At 41.5% G+C, this 21,925-nt stretch overlaps 1 protein-coding gene across 1 annotated transcript in view; it reads left to right on the forward strand.

The window, feature by feature from the left end:
• ttc27 (tetratricopeptide repeat domain 27) overlaps window positions 1-21,925 on the forward strand; it is a 111,210-nt gene that overhangs the window by 78,181 nt on the left and 11,104 nt on the right. Inside the window, exons 13-16 of the mRNA XM_075482108.1 lie at window positions 2,328-2,555; window positions 2,894-2,992; window positions 6,149-6,201; window positions 7,979-8,144. Of these exons, the coding sequence (XP_075338223.1) occupies window positions 2,328-2,555; window positions 2,894-2,992; window positions 6,149-6,201; window positions 7,979-8,144 (546 nt within the window). The remainder of the gene's footprint in view (window positions 1-2,327; window positions 2,556-2,893; window positions 2,993-6,148; window positions 6,202-7,978; window positions 8,145-21,925) is intronic.

A 21,925-nucleotide genomic window follows, 5' to 3' on the forward strand; every position in this document is an offset into this window, starting at 1 on the left:
AGTGTCTATTAGAAATAACAGATAAGACATGATATGACCTGACTGTATGTCCAGTTTCTTCAGTGGGACCAGGTTTCTTTGATCAGGTCCAACTCTGGTGAGCCTGCTTTGTTTCCAGTCTGCAGACTCTGGTTGCTTTTGGCTAGTAAAAGTCTCCTCCTCCCCTCTTCTCTTGAACCGTGTGCTGTAGGAGTTTCAGCCAACAGTCCATGTTTTGTTCTCACTGGGGTCCAAAGCAACAAGGTAATGAATTTGTCTGGAGCTGTTGGTCTGTTGGGCTGCTTCTCTCCTCTGCTGTGCACTCAGCGCTCTCTTCCTGTCTGACTCGCAGGGACGTTGGAGCACACAGTGATTCTCTGGTGCTCATAAATAACCTTTAAGGCTGTTCTGTGGAACATATCTCATGACTTCTCTCTCTTCTGAGGAAAGGTTATCCTCACACTTGCTGAAAGCACTCCAGGCAGCAGAGGAACAGAGGGACACCTAACTCGTAACATCGGTTCTTCTCCACTGCAACTGTCAGGGGCTTTAATGTTGTGGGGCATCTGTGCAGATCACTGCCTGCTTCCAGTTGCCCTGGAGGGGTGACATGAATAACTGCACATTTGCTGTATTTATGTGAAGATGAAAAGCTTAAAAAATGTTTTAATATCATAAAATATTATTTTGGTTAAGTCCAAGCTGGCATGTTTCCCAAACTATCTTGATGCAATAAGGCAGTGCATGTTGGGGCAGAAAGCACAAGCTCCCAGCTTCTGTGGAAAAATGTGTTTTTCCCTGAATATTTTTAACATTTGTTTTCAGCTGGATAAAAAGTAAACACAGAAACTGGCTGCTTGGCGGTTCCATTAGGGATTTTCATCCTGGAGAACCTGTCTGTTGATCCTTTTTCCATTTTCACTCATGCAGGCAGGTGGAGGATGAGGATAGCTTTTCACTTCTGTTGTTTTATTTGTAGTTTATAGTTCAAACCCAGCCAGTCTGGTTTCACAGCTTGGATTTCTCTCATTCACTCAAACGTGAACATGTTCCAAGTCTGACATCAACAGGTTCTTCTGTCACTTTGCAGCAAACATTTCGTTGCTCCGGTCAGCAGCTGATCTGTTCCAGGTGAATCATTTCTCTGTTTATTTTTCAGTCTGACCCGAACAAACTTTCTGCGTCAGTCTGTTGGATGTGGAGAAAGTTAACATGGCCCAGCAGCCACATTAAGGTTTGCTTCATGGACTCTGCAGATGTGGAGCACACGCTACTGTGCATACACATTGTGCCTTTCAAGTCAGCTTCAGTACCTGGTGGAGGTATGGATTCTCCTTCAAAGTCTTTGATCAAAGACAGTCTGTGTTGTTCTTTCCTTTTGTTTCCTGAATGTAGATTGAGCCGGGTGCGTATGTTGTCGGCACAGTCATAATGTTTCCATAATGTTTCCCTGGTTGCACAGGGAACTGGTGATCTCCTTGTGGACTGGTGAGGATGGTAAAATTCACATCAGACCTCATGCCCAAGGAGATGTGGAAACAACATTCTATATACACACTGACTTCCTGCTAGCAGGTGCAGGCAACGCAGGAAGTTGGGCTTTGTAAACTTTAAGAGCTAACACATCGAGTGTGATTGTTTTCCATGTTTACGTCAAGATTAGAATTTTAGAGACCATCCATCCATCCATCCGGGGATCGGGTCTCGGGCAGCAGCTTAAGCAGAGAAACCCAGACGTCCCTGACCTCATCTGACTCCTCTGGATGCGGAGGAGCAGCGGTCCTACTCTGAGCCCCTCCCGGATGACCGAGCTTCTCACCCTATCTCTAAGGGAGAGCCCAGACTCCCTGCGGAGGAAAGTCTTTTCGGCCGCTTGTATTCGCGATCTCGTTCTTTCAGCCACAGAGGCTCTAAGTGAGACTGACACTCTTCAGTATCTAAATCAAGATTCTTGCAAGTGGAAATAGAAACAGTCTGTTTAATATTCCACACGCACAACAGACCATGTCGCAGTTCAAAGCAAGTCGTTGCATGTTGAAGTACAACAAGTGCAGATGTTCTCAAGTGACTTGATAGTTGCTCTACTTGTAACATGAGTCTGTGCTCATCTCTTTCTTTCTGTTTCCAGACCCCACCTTGTGTTCTTCCGCTTTCTTTCCCTCGCCACATTCTTTATGGCCCACGTATTTTCTTTGCTGTTTCACTTTGTCACACGCTTTAAACAGTGCCACCAAACATCTAAGAGTGTTAGTTTTTTTTTTTTACATTGCTATCTGCAGACTTCTCCCCTACTGTCAGTCCTTGCTCAAAGTGATTGTGCCCCCCCCCTCTGCTGTGTGTTTGCTCAGGCTGAGGAGATTGTGCGCAGGGAGCTGGAGAAGAAGGAGACGCCCAGTTTGTACTGTTTACTGGGAGACATCTTGAGGGACCCTCAGTATTATGACCAAGCGTGGGAACTTTCGGGCCGACGCAGTGCCAGAGCCATGCGCTCCAAGGCTCTGCTGCACCTCCGCAACAAGGAGTTCCAGCCGTGTGTCGACTGCTTTGAGCAGTCCCTCAAAATCAACACCATGCAGGTACACTGTACTGTTCTGCCCTTCAACAGTTAGTTTGCTGTCAGGTTATTTCAAGTTGATATTATTTAGTGAACTATTATTGTTTTTGGTAGGCCTTATTTTCAGGACACTCTTCATTGAACTGTATGCTTACCTGTCATCAGATTCCACATTGTTTCATGTCAACTTTAACAATTTCTATTACATTATGTAGGCAATATATTAGCAATTCATTGAAAATAATGTATCAATAGGACACAGTCCAGCTTTTGGAATCTTATTTGAAACATGTGTTTTTGAGGTAATGTGTGGATTCCCATGAGTTTTTCCCATGTGTCTGCATGTGTGTGTGCGTTCAGCTTGGTGTGTGGTTTTCTCTGGGATGTGCCTACTTTGCCCTGGAGGGCTTTGAGGGTGCTGCTAAGGCTTTCCAGAGGTGTGTGGGACTGGAGCCAGATGTAAGAGCTTCCACTGACACACACAACTGTGCATCTTTGTAAGGGCACTCATTTAAATAGTGTATTCTCCAGCCCCTTACTTAGCTACCATTTATTTCAGATAAGAACACTTATTAGGCTCATACACTTTTATAACATTCAGACATTACTGGGACATCACTTTCCCACTTTCCATAATGTTTCATAACTACATAGTTACTATATAAGAACTGGCAAACTGTACTGGTCGTAACTGACATACACAGATTAAACTTGGGCATCACTTTGGTACCTGAAATTTTTTTATACCTTTTAACACTTAGCTACCATCTTCTTAGACAAAGAATATTAGTAAACATATACACTTTTAAAACATTTTGACTTTACTTGGATACTACTTTTCCATTTTTCACAAGTTTTAAATTTTTTTTCCCATTTTCATAATTTCTCACTTACATCATTGGTTAAAGAATGTCATTTTGGGCCACTGTTCTCGTACCAAGCTCTCTCTTTTCTTTTTTCTTTTTAAACATATATTTATTGGTTTTTCATGTTAATATAACAACATCCAACAATTTAAACATCCAAAACATATGGCAGTAAAGAAAATAATTAAATGATTAAAAAAGAAACATTAAAGCTATGGTAGGTAATCCTAGAGAGCTAGCAAGAGAGCTAGCAAGATTCGAAAGTGGCCCCTCCTCTAAGCTCCACCCCCCCCTCCCCATTCCGTCAGTGCTTCATCCAAAGCCGGTAGAACCGCGTGCGCACACGGAGCAGGGAGCCGACAGAGGGGGGCGTAGGCAGAAAGCAGAGGCATCTGATTGGTTTTTTGTAGGTGCTCCAGTCCTTTTCTCAGTCCTGCAGCTGCCACAGAGGTCTGATTATTTTCGTCCCTTTTTCTAAATACATCTGGTATAGATTTCTCTCAGGATAGACGGACCATTTCACCCAGTATTACAAAATGTGTTTCTGAACAGGATTACCAACCATAGCTTTAAACCGCAGTAAAATCAACCATTTTTCTTTCCTTACAGGAAAAAAGAACAGTCATCTGGATAAATGCCAAAATACATACCTTAGGACATAAAGGTATAGGGGAAGTTGTGATATGAGAGATATACTTTAACACTGAGCTCCAAAATGTTTGAATCTCTTCACATTTCCATAAACAGGGATATAATGTACCCTGGTGATTGTTGCACTTATAACATAGATCAAGATAGATATATTAGGATCAAATTTATTTAATTGTACAGGAGAGATATCTGTTCGTATTATCCAATTAAATTGTATCATTCTCAATCGAGTGTTGATGGTTTGAGTGTGTATTTTTAAACATATTTCACTCCATTCATTGAGTGTAATATCTTCTTGTAGGTCCATTGCTGTCTCTTACTATCAGAGTTTTCCTTATGGTTTTCAACCAACATGTTATAAAACCGGGATACCAATCTTTTACCCAAACAGTTTTTTGTAACATGTGTTTCTAAGATGGAGAATGGAGGTTGTTGCACTGAATTGTTTGTGTGCCAGAATAAAACTTCTAAGTTGTAAATACTTGCGTTATATCAAACTTTGCCTTTATCTCACTGAATGACATTAGAGTATAGTCCTCATATACTCTCTCTCTCTTTTCTAGTATTTCAGATTCACTCTTTGATTACCGTTCAGTGTAATTTTAGTTCAAATAATTAACTCTGACAAGGTAATTATTACTTTTTCAAGTGGATCAAGTGAGTCATTATACTAGAGATTATTTAGAAGCTGTGCAGACCTTTACACTGACACACAGCCCCACTAATCAAGATAACAAGACTCTAATTGAACAATTTGACCTCAATGACCAAAATTATTTTTAATAATTTTCATTAAAAAAATGTATGAACACATTATTTCATCCCGTACAAAACACCATTTCTTCCTTTTATATACCTCCACATCCCATTTGCCCTAAACCCAAAGATCACAGGAGCATGACCCTAACCCTAAGTCCCCCCCCCCCCCCCCCCCACCCCACCCCCATATGCCACGACCTGAAAAAATTATTTTAATAATTTTTCCAGAAAAACACAATTTACCCTAAATTTAAACTACCAGAATTTTCTCTTTTATACCTTACCCTTTCACTTCCCCTACACCTAAGGTCACAGGACCAGGGCCCTAACCCTAAGCCCCCTGCCTCCATGACACCACCTGTTTAAAAATTTTAAATTAATTTTAGTAACTTTGTATGGCCTCGTCTCAGCTCTATTAACCCCCACACACACACACACATAACATACATAAACAAGGACCCTGTGTCCACCGCACCCAAATGCGAACACACAGCACATTGCAAACTATATGAAGTGTTCCCACAACCTCCTGAGTCACTTCTAAAGGGTTAATACACGCAGCATGACCAGCCAGATCACGAGTTGACTGTGCACCCCCGGTCTCTACACCAAACTCCACGGCAGCTATCGAGCGGGAGACCACTGAGTAAATACTACAAACCTAACCATCTTCACTAAATTCCTGACCTGAACACTAACCAAAACCTGACCTGAACTAAAAGTTCCAAATAAAGTTCCCACTTTGATGATGTTTCAGGTTGTTCACTCAAATGTAGAAAGACATGTACAAATAGTTATACTTTATATAACTTTATATTGCCTTATGTTAATTTAATGGAGATCTGTCCTATCTTTTACCATAGCTACTACTTACCCTAGCCTTAAGCTATACTTAACATTAATTTAACCCTGAACCAAGTCTTCATCCTAAAACACAATTTACATTTTTTTCATCTTCAAAATGGAGGCCACTCAACACAGTATGACTACATAAAGTGTATTATGCCTCCACATGAGTAATACAAGAACGGAACATAATTTCAGTGGTTGCATTATCTGAAACACCCACACACATACCCCCATCATTGCCGACACAGTGGCCAATCTCTACTCTTCTGTACTGACCTTGGAGTCCAAATCAAGTTCTATCACTTTCCACAGCAGTGTGGCATCCCTTCACTGTTTTCTACTCTAATTATTTGTGTATAAACCTGAAAACTTCATTGTGTCTTTACTGCTCCTCTGTGGGATCTGTTGATTCTCCTGAACTCATGGTTACTGTTTCCTTCCCCTTCCTGACCTCCCTATGCCTTCCCTCTTCCCCCATACACCCTTTCAGAACGCTGAAGCATGGAACAACCTCTCTACAGCCTACATTCGTCTAAAAACGAAGTGAGTAGAAGTCTGGTGCTTATTAGATATGTTGCCAAAAAATGTTTTCTTTAACAGAATCTTTACAGTCAACAGCAAAAAGCAGCTAAATATAAATCCCTGCTGTAGTTTTCAGGTCAACTGGTACTGGTTTCAACGACACAAAGTTCAAGAAATCAGGCAATCAGCAATTATACATAGCAACTATTATAGCGTATACATATATATTTTCATGCCCTTTGAGCATCAATCACAGCTTGACAAGGACGTCTCATGCTGTTCACAAGTCGATTTATTGTCTGCTGTGGCATGGCATCCCAGTTTTCTTGAAGGGCGGCCCTGAGGTCATCGAGGTTCTGGGGTACAGAGCGACTCAGCTGACCCCATAGCTTTTCTATGGGATTCAGGTCTGGAGAAAGTGCAGGCCACTCCATCTGAGGTACCCCCGTCTCCAGCAGCTGTTCTCTAATGATGCCACCTCGATGAGCTGGAGCATTGTCATCCCTGAAGATGAAATTAGGCCTGTTTTGTTCATGCAGGGGCACAATGACTGTATTAATTATGTTATTCAGGTAGTATGGGCTGGTCACCGTACCATTCAGAAAGTGTAGGGCAGTCCTGTACTGACTGGACACACCTGCCCACACTGTAACACCACCACCACCAAAGGCTCGTCTGGTGACAACAGTGGCTGATGCACAGCGCTCTCCTTGACATCTCCAACATCTTTGGCGGCCATCATTGCTGCTCGATGTTAATCTACTTTCATCAGAGAGTCCCACTGGTCCCTCGTCCAGCGTAAACGCTCCCTGGCCCGTGCAAGACGATGACACCTGTGCCTGGTGGTGTGCTCAGGTACCCTTGCAGGTCGTCTAGCACACAGACCATGCTGATGTAAACGGTTTCAAATGGTCTGATGTGACACTCGGGGGGCCTCTCACCTCCCTTAAATGTGCCTGGAGTTGAGTGGCATTCATCATCCGGTTCCACAGGGCACTGTTCACAATGAAGCGCTCATCAGTGTGGGATGTGGCCAAAGGACGTCCACTTGTATGCCTTTCTGTGACTCCTCCAGTCTCTCTGTATCTCTGTTGCAACCAGCTGATGACACTCTGGGACACTCTAAGCTTAGTGGCCTCATCTGTCTGAGAACATCCTGTTTGAGGCCTCGCAATGACGAGGTACTGTTGATCAATTGTTAGGTGTCGTCTTGGTCTCATGTCAAAATCTTATTTTGATTGGGATTGGTCCTATTTTGACATTAGTTATTTTAAATTTTATCATAAATTTTTTGTTTTCTGTTCCTGTGGTCCATCTAAACGCTCTGTGCAGCATTGCTGCAATGCCTGCGGGGCGACGTTTTCACCAGATATCATATTCATCCTCAGAATCGTTGTTCATTGCATTTTCCCCCCTCAAACCCACATAAAAAGCGTAATTTAGCTTGACAACGCACCTTATGAGGATTGGACATAGTGACATTCCTAATGAAAGTCTGCGATCTTTAAGGCACTGTTCTGTGGAGAGACGCTGATGGATCTCCTGCTGTGTTTGTGTTCTTCACAGGGAGAGAATAAAAGTACCCATGAGCTGCTGTTTGGAGCCTGTGCTTTCAGGCCTGAAATTGAAAAGCAAAGCAGGAAAGCTTTTATTAATATCTGGTTAGCACCATTGCCAATTCAGCAGAAGCTATTTTGAACACAAAAAGTTTTGGTTGTCGAGTTGAATTTTTTTCTGTAACTTGCCAGTGAATCACTGCTGATTTCTTTCTTTTCCCCTCATTCACCCTGATGGGCAGGAGCAAAGCCTTCCGTACCCTGCAGGAGGCCCTGAAGTGTAACTATGAACACTGGCAGATCTGGGAGAACTTTATTGTTGTCAGCACTGACATCGGGGACTTTGCAGAAGCCATCAAGGCATACCACCGTCTGATGGATCTGAGAGAAAACTACAAAGACATTCAGGTAAAAGCCTGCTTGTAAGCGCATCTTAGTTTTTATCTCTGTTTGATACCACGTAGTGTCAGGGGAAATACAATATATTTTATACTTTTGACATTTGGGAACATTTTTAACAGCTGTTGGTTGGATTGAGGTTCCTCCTCTTTGAAGGAATTACACTTCCACATGATAATCTCATACAAAGATGATTCAATTCAATTCAGTTTTATTTATGTAGCACCAAATTACAAATGTCATCTCAAGGCACTTAAATAATACAGTCCAATTCAAGCCAATTGGAGTCCAATTCATTGTAATCATAATCCAATCAAATCCAATTTATTAAATTAAAATTTAATCCAATTCATTCATATAGAGTCAATTCAAAAACAATTTCCTAGCTAAGGAAACCAACAGATTGCACCGAGACTTGTCTTCAGTCCAATCTCCCGTCCTGAGCGTGCCTGAGGCGACTGTGGAGAGAAACGACTCCCTTTTAACAGGAAGAAACCTCTGGCAGAACCAGAACCAGGAAGGGTGGCCATCCACCTCGACCAGCTGGGGTTTGAGAGGACAGAAAAGAGGGGACAACAAACACTGTAACACCATTCAAAGGATACCTGTTGGAGCAGGGAAACACAAGTTAATGACCACAATAATGCAAATGTACATAATGTCATTTTAGAAATTAAACGGGGGGGCAAATGAGGAAAGATGCAACATGGGAGGACCCCAGCAGTCTAGGCCCATAGCAGCTTAACTATGGGATGTTTCAGGATCACCTGAGCCATCCCTAACTATAAGCTTTATAAAAAAGGAAAGTTTTAAGCCTGATCTTAACAGTGGAAAGGGTGTCTGCTTCCCGGACATTTACTGGCAGCTTATTCCACAAGAGAGGGGCCTGATAACTGAAGGCTCTGCCTCCCATTCTACTTTTAGAAACTCTGGGAACCTCAAGTAAACCTGCAGTTTGGGAGCGAAGTGCTCTGTTAGGAAAATATCTTACAATGAGATCTTTAAGATATGATGGAGCTCGGTCATTAACTCTTTCGGTGCCAAAGACGTCTATAGACGTCAATTGCGTTTTTTAACGGAGCGGGCTGGGGGACAATCTAGCAGAGTTTGTCACTAAATCTTAGGCTTGTAAACACTAAACAGAGAATATACTGGCAAAATTACCCGCAAGGTGGCAGCAGTGCCACTTTGCACAAAAAAAGAAAAAGCTTGTTTTCTCCGTTTTTTGGGTCAAACAGCTGTTTTTGGTGAAACCAACCTATGTTCTACTGTCTATTACTAAAAGACTGAAAATGGTAGAAACAAACTTTTTTCCTGATGAAAGAAGAGAGTCTACTCTTTCATTTGGTAATTTCGGTGTGTACATAGTCATAAGACACACTTTTCTGTGGGTCTTGGAAAATCAGTCAAAATACTGTAAAACACTTGGCAGTATGGGTGTCTCTGAACTGAAAATGGCTGGCAGCCAATGAGTTAAGAGCTTTATATGTGAGGAGAAGAATCTTAAGTTCTTTTCTGAATTTAACAGGGAGCCAATGAAGAGAAGCTAAAACTGGAGAAATATGATCTCTCTTATAAATTCTGGTCAAAAATAACTCCAAGGTTGGAGTTACTCACTGTAGAACTAGAAGCCAAGGAAATACCATCTAGAGTAACTATATAGCTAGACAATTTCTCCCTGAAACGCTCAGGTCCAAAGATAACGACTTCAGTTTTGTCTGAATTTAGAAGCAGACAGTTCTGAGTCATCCAGGTCTTTATGTCTTTAAGACATGCTTGTAGTCTGACCAACCTATTGGGTTCATCTGGTTTTATAGATAAGTACAGCTGAGTATCATCAGCATAGCAATGGAAATTTATGCCATGCTGTCTAATAATGTTACCTAATGGAAGCATGTATAAAGTGAAAAGAATCGGTCCAAGCACAGAACCCTGAGGAACTCCATGACTTACTCTGGTGTGTGAGGAAGATTCTTCATTTTTTTTAAACAACGGTTAAAATAACTTCAGTTCTCTTGTTTTTTAAGGGTTTAGGAATGAGCAGCTGCTCACTGCATCAGTTAGGGTTGATTGACTTGTTTCCAACTGAAACATAATAACCACTGAAATATTCATCCAATAGGAGGCTCCTCCCTGTTTGCTTGATTAGATTCAGGTAGTGTCAGGCAGTGTATAGTTTGTAGTTTTTTTCTTTAGAATCATGCGCTGACGAGCATATGTTGGTCTAGAAGGTTTAGAAAAGTTAAATATATACAGAATGTTACATTTACAATTCACAAATGTGTTTTGTTTTTCATAAATGATTAGTATGTGCTAAAGTACTGTATGGTAGCGTAACAACATAAATTAGATCAAATTTCTCATGTCTTTTGTAAATTTAATTTTGTTTAAATTTTCGATGAGAGCCTATGCAGTGTACACTGATTTATAGTATCGAACACCAGAGAAAAGACCTTCTTCATCTCAGTGGTTTGTGAGACATAAAGTGTCCCTCGTTCTCTGACACATAACACACCCAGCAGGTAACATTTTGTCCAATGACAAAGCTGTTTCTATGCTGCGGTGCTAATGAGTCTATTTCACCATGGTCACATATGCAGAGTCATCGAGAAGAGCTTAAGCAAACACCAATGCATTCTAATTAGAAAATGATCTGTCAGTTTATCTGTTTAGATATACAAGGCGACACAGCCAGCAGTATTGTTTTCAGGGTAATTAATCATCTGCTTCTTCTCCATAATGATTTTACTTTTGTAGTTGTGAACATTTAACTTTAAAGAAGATATACTTCCACTCAGTGGGAATGATTGAAAACTCAACTCTGACTCGGAGTCATCTGTGATTTTAGGCCAGAAAAATAAACCCTAATTGTATGTAATCATTACTTTTTTTCCTTATGCTGTTATCATTTATTAATCTAGCTCATGCTGGCACCCATTGTATTAATTTATGCTTGTCATGTTGTGGCCAGTCCTGTTAATTAGGGAGTGATATGTAAAAAAGAATTGGGTAAAAGGTCAGTGGAAGCCTCAGAGATAATTCCAAGTAGATGACTCAGATAGAGAATTTTGGACATGCCCTCTTTTCTTCCTCCTCATACTTTAATCTCCCCTCACAACACAGTAACATGCACAGTGTAATTAAAAACCGATGCTATCAGACGGATGGTTTCCAATTATTTGTAAGATTTGATACTGTGAACTCCTCCTTCCAACATAAACCCATTTTGCCTAAAAAGGACATTCCAGATTCCAGATTTCCCAGATGGTTTAGGAGAATAACCACTTGGAAGAATTCAAGTTTCGAGTCATATATTTGATTCGAATTGGCCAGAGAAGACCAGTATCAGGTATCAGACTGAAGTCTGTGCAAACATACATGTACTACTGATCTTTTGTCTGTTGTGTCAGATGGTTTGTTACACTGAACTCTTCGAGGTTTTGTGGAAACACCTTGAAGAAGATTTGATGAAGCATCTGTCTATGCGGTTCAAGTTTAACCAATCAGATCAATGGTTTCTGCCAGTTTTCGGAATCTAAATAGTCAATAGAAATAGTCAGTAGAGAACGTAAAGCATCTTTGTCCTTCTCTTTTGTAACAGATGCTACAGCATCACACCTAAAATCTGCCTATAGCTGCCAGTACAGGATGCTGAGTGGTCTGATATTACTCGTTCTCTTCAGAAACACATTCATGGTTTGTTTAGAAGTTATAGAAGCGACCAATTAAAACCAAACCATAAAATGGAGATGTTTTTAATGAGGTAGGAAAACACTTGTGGATTAACTTATATGATTTTACTCTTCCTAACCTAGCTGTTATCCTGATATCTAGCAATCGCATTGTTTAGTGCACGAAGTGTGGCTGTACTTCTTTATAAATGGAGTCAAAATAGTTGTGAACAGGCTTCATCAGTCTTTATACAGGCAAGGGCTCTACCTCATTGTCAAGGTAAGAAAGACAGCGGTGATCAGTTAAATGCTTCAGTCGAAACGAGGGCGATAGTGTTTAGGAGATGTTGTGGAATATGTGGATATGACTGCTTTATTTAAATGTATCACTCTTAAAAAGGCTCATCCATTCTTTTTTTTATCTCTGATTTGACTACCATGCATCTGTACCCTTAAATGCTTTTATGTATAATTGTTGGTGACTACATCAGATAATCAGTGAAAGATTCAGACTCGGCGTTAGAGGGGGCAGGGAAGGAGAGATGGTGGCAGGGACCACCATGAACACATCTCTTGTGGAATGTATAGGCGGCTGATGACTGATAAGTTTCAAAGAAGCACAGGATCACATGGCTCAGCCTTGTGCCTCATGGTGTTAAACAGGTGGTCTGCAGAAATATGCAGTCTCACATGCACACATCCATTCATTCTTACATGCTGGCACTATGCGCAGAATCACTGGAGAGAGCTTTTTTTCCCTCACTTGTACTGTTGTGATCTGAGCAGCATAAACTTTATGCATAAACAGCATAAACAGTTTCACATTCTGTCTGTATGAAGCAGGAATCTGAATCAGCCATCTATTTCATTTGTACCTGTTGCGGCTTCCAACACAAACCTTTTTGCCGCTCAGAGTTTGAGGTTGGGTCCTTAGGTTCCTTAATTTGTGACGCGCTACTAATTTATGGCAAGAGATAGGCTACGCTGAGATCCAAGATATGCTTTTGTTGCTTTTATTGAACAAACCGCACAGAGTTATCACAGCGCAGCAAGGATGAATTATTGTAAAGATGAAAACCAGCGGATTAAGACAAGAACCAGTTGCTTGGACAGACCAATATCCAAGGTGTGTCTGTTGCTGGAGAAGGAGGAGGCAGCACGAGGATGTTGCTGACCTCTATGGATTTTGTGTTTTCCGGACTTGAACTGGACTTTGTACTAATCGGTCATAGAAATGACCAGAAGAAGGAATATTTTGTGATGGCTTATTCATGGACTTGAGCAATTTATTAGTAATTTTTTGTACATTTTCTGAAAATGATGTGATTTATTATGTCCCCTATTGTGTTTGAAATGGGAATTATTAGGTCACACATAATAATTCCCATTTCAAACACAATAGGGGACATAATAAATCACATCATTTTCAGAAAATGTACAAAAAATTACTAATAAATTGCTCAAGTCCATGAATAAGCCATCACAAAATATTCCTTCTTCTGGTCATTTCTATGACCGATTAGTACAAAGTCCAGTTCAAGTCCGGAAAACACAAAATCCATAGAGGTCAGCAACATCCTCGTGCTGCCTCCTCCTTCTCCAGCAACAGACACACCTTGGATATTGGTCTGTCCAAGCAACTGGTTCTTGTCTTAATCCGAATTTGACGCACAAACCCCTTTCGATCCGGAAAGGTTTGCAAAACATGTCCCATAATCCAAGAATTACGAGGTGCTGTACTGTCCATCAGCAAAACTAGATCTCCTGCGACAAGGTTTCTCTGGACCCCAGTCCATCTCTGTCGTTCCTGTAACAGAGGCAGGTACTCCTTTGTCCAGCGCTTCCAGAACAGATCAGATATGTACTGGACTTGTCTCCATCTTCTCTGTGAATACAGGTCTGCTGCTTGGAACTCTCCAGGTGGTAATGAAGGCCGGGTTTTAAGCAGTAACAGATGGTTCTGACGCTGTTCCACCACTTTTCTGTTATTTGGCATGCTGAGGTTTGAATTTTTCAAAGGCAAGGCGACCTGGTAATGACCATTGAGGTGTTTGGCTGACTTTGTGACCATGTCCATGAACCTCAGATCTTCCCTGGACGGACCCACTTGTTCCTCCACAGCTGATTCTGGAAAGTCCATCTTAAATTGCTGTTGCCACAGTTCATCCAAATTCACAATGGACACACGGTTCACAGTTACTGACTGCTCACAGTAATTGGCCCCTCCACCGTTTCCTGTCAGTGGTCCATTTACCGTCCAGCCCAGCACTGTCCTTATAGCGTAGGGTCCATTATGCTCACTGCGGATGACTTCCAGCGGTTCCATGGCTCGTGGGACATTCGTTCCAATCAGCAACTCAATTCCAGCCTCAATCTGTGGTAAGCAGGTGTGTTTTAAATATGGCCACCTTGTCAGATCCTTATTTGTGGGTATGTTTGCTTTGTGTACTGGCATTGATAACTGAGTGTACGCTTTTGGCAACTCAATGAAGCTGTCCTCTTCAAGTGCTGCCACCTCCAGCTCTGGTACGATGTAGCTACTGACCACCTTTTCCTGTCCCATGGTCCTGAGAAGAATGTTGGCTCTCTTCCCAGACAAATTGAGCTTCTGCTTCAGACTCTCAGTACAGAACACTGCAGTACTTCCCTGGTCCAAAAAGGCGTATGTGAGAATGATTTTATTGCCCTTCTTTGCCTTAACCTGGATTGGCACAATAGGAAGCTTGCAATCCATCTCACCAGCCCCTGTAAGCCCACTGGAAACCAAGGTGTCATCCACTGTAACCCTGGTGCTTCTCTCAGACGGTTCTGCAGTGACACTGTCCTTATGGAGCACAGTTGGATGTCTTTGGCCACACTTCGAGCAGGAAATCTTCCTTTGGCAATTTCTGCTGATGTGTCCTATACACAGGCAGCGAAAACAAGCACCATTTTCCTTTAGGAAGTCAATTTTCCCTTTGTGTGCCATTTTTTCCAACCGCGCACACACATCCAATGTGTGTCCTCCAGTGCAGCAGGGACAAATCTTCTTGGCTGGTGGTTGTGTGTCTGTAACTTTATTCACATGTGTCTCCACACGATTCACTGTGGTAGCGAAGCTGGTTCCTCTGATGCTGGAGCGAGGGTGAGGTTTGGGTTTCATTTGTTTAGTTGTTATAACAGTGTCCTGAATGTTTCCAAACACAGGGTCAGTCAGAATTTTCACCTGTTTTCCAACAAAGTTGGCAATATCCACAAATTTTGCTCTTCTGTTGTGACTTTCCTGTAGGTCACATGCGTGGCACCTCCAGCGGTCTCTGAGTTTGTACGGCAGTTTTCTGATGATTTCCAACATGTTTGTGGGTGTGTCCAGATCATTTAAATACTGCACATCCTCCATAGCATTACAGCATCCACGCAGAAAGAGGCCGTACTCCTGGAGGGCCTTCACATCTTCCATTTTAATAGTGGGCCATGACAAGGCTCTCTCCATGTACGCTGCTGCCACCTTTTGCTCATTGCCATAGTGCTCTTTCAGGAGAGCCTTTGCCTTCACATAACCTCTGCCCGAGTCAATGTGCTGACAGCTCCTCACTAGCCCTTTTGCATGCCCTTTGGTGTGCTGTTCAAGGAAGTAGAGTCTGTCACAGTTGTTATTGGTGTTTCGCTCAACTCCATTTTCAAAAGCTTTAATAAACGAATGATACTTGAGTGGGTTACCATCAAAAATGGGAATTTCCCTTTTTGGAAGTGCTGAAAGGCATTGTTGTTGCATTAAAAGTGTTGAGATTTCATTTTGTTTCCTCATTATGTCCAGCACACTGTCATTTTGGGATGCATCAGTTTGTGTAACATTGGTCATAGGATCTTCAGGCGCCATTAGATACCGTTGGAGCATGTATGAAGGACCTGGGAGATCTTTTACTTCAGGTAAGTGAGTGACTTTAGGCTTCACAGCTATCTGTGTGGTTTCAATTGCAATGGGTTTTGGTTTAACTGGCAGTGATGGAACATATTCAGTGGCTTTGACATTAAGCTGTTGTTTTGAGCATGTCCTTTCATAGTACGAGTTCATCCCATCCGAAACCTTTGACTTTGCTTTACTGCCAACGCCGCTTTGTGATTTTATAACACTTAGTTTTGCCATTTCCTCAGCAATTTCATTTTCCAGTAAAAATTGTTCTCTTCTTTTGCGTAGCTTTAACTCCTCTTCATCCAATGCATGCTTTTCCTTTAATGCCTTTTGTTTTGCTGCCAAAACTGCAAGATTTGTTTCCGTTGTTAAGCGAACAGATGAGCGTGTTTTCTTGGTTGCATTTGAGATGCTGTCACAGGGCTGTAGTTCATCTTGAGGATCAGAAACAGACAAATCCTTGCTTTTTTCGACAGGAATTTGTACTGCATGGTTTATTTCCTTTGTTGGTTGTTCAGAAGTATTTGTCTGTAGTGGTAATTCATTCGATTTTTCATGCGGATTTTCCTTTATCCATTTTCCCACTTGTTCCTTGAATGCATCACTGTAATCCATAATACTTGAAAACCACTCATTCTGTTTTTTATCTTCATCATCAGGAAGTAGTGGCAATAATTCGTTGTGCAGTTGTGTAGCCTTTTTACACAGTGCAGTCAAGTTATTCAGTTGTGAGGAGATTCCAGTTACATTTTCTTTTGAGTTCATGTGCGCTTTTATTTGCGGTATAAGCTCCTTGATTTTATTAACGGCACTTTTGCGCTCATGCTGCAACCGTGCGATTTTATTTTCCAAAGCTTTGACCGTCAGTTTGCTTTCCCTTTTTTCACGTTCCATGTTTGAACTTTCAGCAACAGCGTTTATTTGACTCATTTCCTTTAGATTGTATTTTGTATGAAGCAACACAATCACAATTCATTCAAGAGCGTATTTAAATCCATCCATAGACATTGCATTTTAAATTCATTGACAGTGCAGATTCGATCCAAGCAATTTCAACAAGCAATTGGCCTTCCTTTAGACAACATCAGCCGCCACTTATGCCACCAAGTCCCGACATCAAAATCCAATCAAACACGGAGAAGTTGCGCCACCATCAATCCGTCTTGCAACCAGCGTAACATCCATTTAATACATTGTCCTCATTTCACACAATGCATTCCAATCGAAGCGGATTCCTTAATCCACAAACAATTAACAGGTTCAGGCCTACCTGTTCCCAGGTGAATGGATGGCGTGGTGTGGCACTTAGCTGTGGCTCTTTTGTTTGGCTTGTGGTGACTTGGTTCCTTGGTTCCTTGGAGCGGCTTGATGATTTTTACTTTTTTCTTTTGACGCCAGAGTTTTTGTTGACAAATGTTGCGGCTTCCAACACAAACCTTTTTGCCGCTCAGAGTTTGAGGTTGGGTCCTTAGGTTCCTTAATTTGTGACGCGCTACTAATTTATGGCAAGAGATAGGCTACGCTGAGATCCAAGATATGCTTTTGTTGCTTTTATTGAACAAACCGCACAGAGTTATCACAGCGCAGCAAGGATGAATTATTGTAAAGATGAAAACCAGCGGATTAAACGGATACATAAGGTGATGAATGAATATATGTGGCGTGGCGTGGCGTGGCGTGGCGTGGCGTGGCGTGGCGTGGCGTAGCGTAGCGTAGCGGTCAACAAAATTATGGCTACTCCCAATCCTGACTCTCAATCATCTGTGTCACCGGTGAGTCCACACCTTTACGCACACACACCTCCGCACGCACACACGCCCACTCCCATATGAACCACCCCCTCTGCAACATACACACTCAAACTAATTGTGCTCCTCAAATTTAACCTTATATGTCCCTAACAGTACCTCTTTGTGTTACTTTTCACCGCAGTGATAGACAGGATAGAGGGACATGTCAAAGAGTTACACTTGTGGTTTTAATTTTACTCTCATCACTGGAAATGTCTTTAAGTGATAAATAGACTACCCAGATTATGATATCAAACCTTGAGCGGGCACCTGTACCATTTGCTTTCCCGCTTAGAGAGTATGGGAAACGTGTTTCAGCCTATGTGTCAGGGTGCAGGTGGGGAGGATGTGTCCTTCAGCCGGACTCTGCAGCGTCCTGCAGGATGTCGGTTATGATGTTACTGAGTTGGTCGAGTTTTTGGCTTTTCAGTGGATTCATTGCATTGTCACTGCAGTAAAAGACCTCCAGGTAACCAAAAAGGAGGCTGATAGATGGTTCATTAGAGACCGGAGGGGGTTCATAGATGGTAGATTGTAGCTTGAACTCAAGAAAGGAGGTAGATAAAGTTGTTAAAGGAGGAAACGGAGAAGGGGGGGAGTAAAACAGGCTACATGGAGTGAGTAACTTTTCTCATGCACCCACACCCTGCTTGTATTCCTGCATTTGATGGCTAATTCCAATCTTCTGAAACCTGATTCAGTTCAGCTCCATTCCGTATTATTCATATAGCGCCAAATTAGTGCTGGGCGGTATACCGGTTCACACCGAATACCGGTTTATAATTTCATTATGATATGAATTTTTAATATACTGCCATACCGGTGTATTTGATTACACAACGGGGGGAACGCTGCGTCGCGCGATATTGTTTGAGACGGCACCCTTTTCAGTGTTGCGCTTCTAAACACGCATGTTTACTGTCTACTTTTAACGCTATTTAAAAAATACTCGTATTCGTTAAGCTGCATTTCCTTTCCCTGCTCTCCCTCCGTCTCTGTCAGTCATGCGTCTCTCTCACATAGCCTACTCACACACACACACAGCCCCTCCCCTCTGTGCACACCGCGTGTGTCTCCATCAGCGATATCATCCCTGGAAGCCTGGAAGCTTGCTAGCTTCAGCGTCGCGTTAGATTAGCTCAACCGAAAGAAGACGGCTGGCGAAATTCACGAAAGGTTGGTATCAGGTGCAACTTTATAAAAATCACACATTAAAAAGTCCTATAAAAATATTTTATATTTTTAATACAATGTTGTCCCGTCCCGACCCGACCCATAGCAAACAAGCGATTACGCCTTCTTTATAAAGTTAACTAGCCGCAAGTTTGCCGTAAAAAAATAATGTAGTTGGGTTGTCGAGGTCAAAACACTAGCAGCTGTGAATCAAATAAAGTAGGTTTTTTAAACTCTTACACTGAATGTTTGCTGCCTCAATCCAGATGAGTATTGAAAAATATTTTCCGCGATTGAAAAAGAGACGTGTTGAGGATGAGGAGCAGCCTGAACCGGAGGTATCAGCCTGAAACAGCTGAACAGTCCCACCAGTGTAATTAGCTATGTTATTCATTTGTTTACAATGAAGATGTGAATATTAATACAATAAAGTTCTGTGTGACCAATTATTAACGAAGGAATTTATTTGAAGAATTTTTATTTTAATTTTTAATTCTGTTCTCAATCTGTAGAAAATGCTGTGAACACCTAATTATGCATGAAAAAAAAATACCGTGATATACCGTGAAACCGTGAAAAAATACCGTGATATGTATTTTTGGTCATACCGCCCAGCACTACGCCAAATCACAACAAGTAAATCTCATCTCAAGACACTTCAAAGATCAAATGAATCCTACAGAGTCAATTTTAAAAAAAGTAGCCTGGCTGAGGAAACCACAGATTGCACTGAAACTTCTCTTCAATCCTTTCTCCTGTCCTGAGCGTGCACGGGGCAACGGTGGCCTAAGTAGATGTAGCTGTTTTCATTAGGGATGATCAATCTTTGGGCTTGAAGTTAATTCAGATTTTTTTTTTTTTTTTTCACTCTGGTGCATTTTCTAGTAATGTAGCCATCGTGGCTCAGTGGGTCATGATGTTTTTTTACATGAATTAGTCTGACTGAGAATAAAAACAGAAATATCATAGTGCTGACTGCATGAATGATTTCCATGGGGGCTACTTCCTGATTGACCAAATCCTCAGCACATCATTACATGCCCTTTTTACGTGTGTGTGGCTGACTTTCTGGAAATAAATGGACTCGATAGTGGCGGATCACCTTGTGGACCAGTATGAAGAGGGTGATCAAAGATGTTGTCGGTTTGATGGTCATGCTTATTTGAACTGAAATTCACAGATGAGGAAATGCATCAAATGGAGTAAGAGAGTTGGAGGATGGGGGCAAACACTGAACAATGACATATGTCATCAAACTGCTGGTGTTCCTGCACTGGTTGCTCATAGAGTGGGAACATTGGGAAATCCTCATGTGTCCCTGAATGAGCAGAAATACAGCTGTGAAAATACTAAGAATCAATTGTTAGAATTATTCTTTTTTTTTAAAATCATGGATAACTGCACCGGCACAAGGAGTTAAATGAGTTAAATAAGGAATGAGCTTCTGGAAAACTGATCTGTCATATAAGTTGAACTCAGCAAGCCTCAGTCACGATGAAGGGTCATCAAATGCTCCGTTCCATTTTTGGAACAGTACAAATAAAATTCAAAGCAGGAGTTATGTGTGATTATTTGTCAGCTGTGATGGAAATGTAACCAGAAGCAGCACAGGCACAATGTGATTTAATGTTACCTTGCTCTGTCAGTCTGTCCTGCGTCATTCATAGATAAGCAGGACAGAGGTTGTGATGCTGATAATTTGCACTTTTATACCAACACCAGCACACAAGTTCAAGTAAAACAATTCAAACCACATTTTATTTTCCATTCTGTTTCATTCTTTTGTATTTTTTGGTGATGCTGAGAAACCCTGCTGTTGACTTAAAGGGAAAGTTCATTCATACGTACTCACCGATAACAGTTTGGTGAAAGTCGACGTCCTTCGGAAGATATTTAGGTCACTGGAGATCTGCGTATATCCATATAACGGAAAAGAACAGGGTATAGACGATACAGCCTCTGAATAAGGCATTATCTGTCTTTATTTCTCCAATACTTTAAGACCAATGAATGAATGAACGCCTACTATTGCATTGTTAGTTCAGAGCTGCCGTGTTGTTATTGGGGGCTATCGGGGGGCTTATAGGAAGCTTTCTACACACGCATCTACTGGGATGACTTCATCAACGCGTGCCAGACTGTTCAAGGAGGTTTTCCCCTTGATCGACACTTCCATATTGGATTTAATCTCTAGATACTCTTGATTCAGAAGTGTTGGCTCATTATAGACCTATATCCAATCTCCCTTTTGTCTAAAGTTCTTTAAAAAATAGTTGCAGCTCAACTTTATGATCATTTACACAGAAATAATCTGTTTGAAGAGTTTCAGTCAGGATTCAGAGTGCATCATAGCACAGAAACTGCACTGCTGAAAGTTACCAATGATCTCCTCTTAGCCTCTGATAGCGGACTTGTGTCTGTGCTTGTCCTGTTGGATCTCAGTGCTGCATTTGATACGGTCGATCACAGTATCTTATTACACAGACTTGAACATGTTATTGGGATTAAAGGAACTGCATTAGGCTGGTTTAAGTCATATTTATCTGATAGATTTCAGTTTGTTCTTGTAAATGAAGAATCTTCCTCACACCCCAGAGTAAGTCATGGAGTTCCTCAGGGTTCTGTGCTTGGACCGATTCTTTTCACTTTATACATGCTTCCATTAGGTAACATTATTAGACAGCATGGCATAAATTTCCATTGCTATGCTGATGATACTCAGCTGTACTTATCTATAAAACCAGATGAACCCAATAGGTTGGTCAGACTACAAGCATGTCTTAAAGACATAAAGACCTGGATGACTCAGAACTGTCTGCTTCTAAATTCAGACAAAACTGAAGTCGTTATCTTTGGACCTGAGCGTTTCAGGGAGAAATTGTCTAGCTATATAGTTACTCTAGATGGTATTTCCTTGGCTTCTAGTCCTACAGTGAGTAACTCAAACCTTGGAGTTATTTTTGACCAGAATTTATAAGAGAGATCATATTTCTCCAGTTTTAGCTTCTCTTCATTGGCTCCCTGTTAAATTCAGAATAGAATTTAAGATTCTTCTCCTCACATATAAAGCTCTTAATGACCGAGCTCCATCATATCTTAAAGATTGCATTTTAAGATATTTTCCTAACAGAGCATTTTGCTCTCAGACTGCAGGTTTACTTGAGGTTCCCAGAGTTTCTAAAAGTAGAATGGGAGGCAGAGCCTTCAGTTATCAGGCCCCTCTATTGTGGAATAAGCTGCCAGTTTGGGAGGCAGAGCCTTCAG

Source organism: Odontesthes bonariensis, chromosome 2 (genome assembly GCF_027942865.1).
Source record: "Odontesthes bonariensis isolate fOdoBon6 chromosome 2, fOdoBon6.hap1, whole genome shotgun sequence".
NCBI classification, from domain to species: Eukaryota; Metazoa; Chordata; class Actinopteri; order Atheriniformes; family Atherinopsidae; genus Odontesthes; species Odontesthes bonariensis.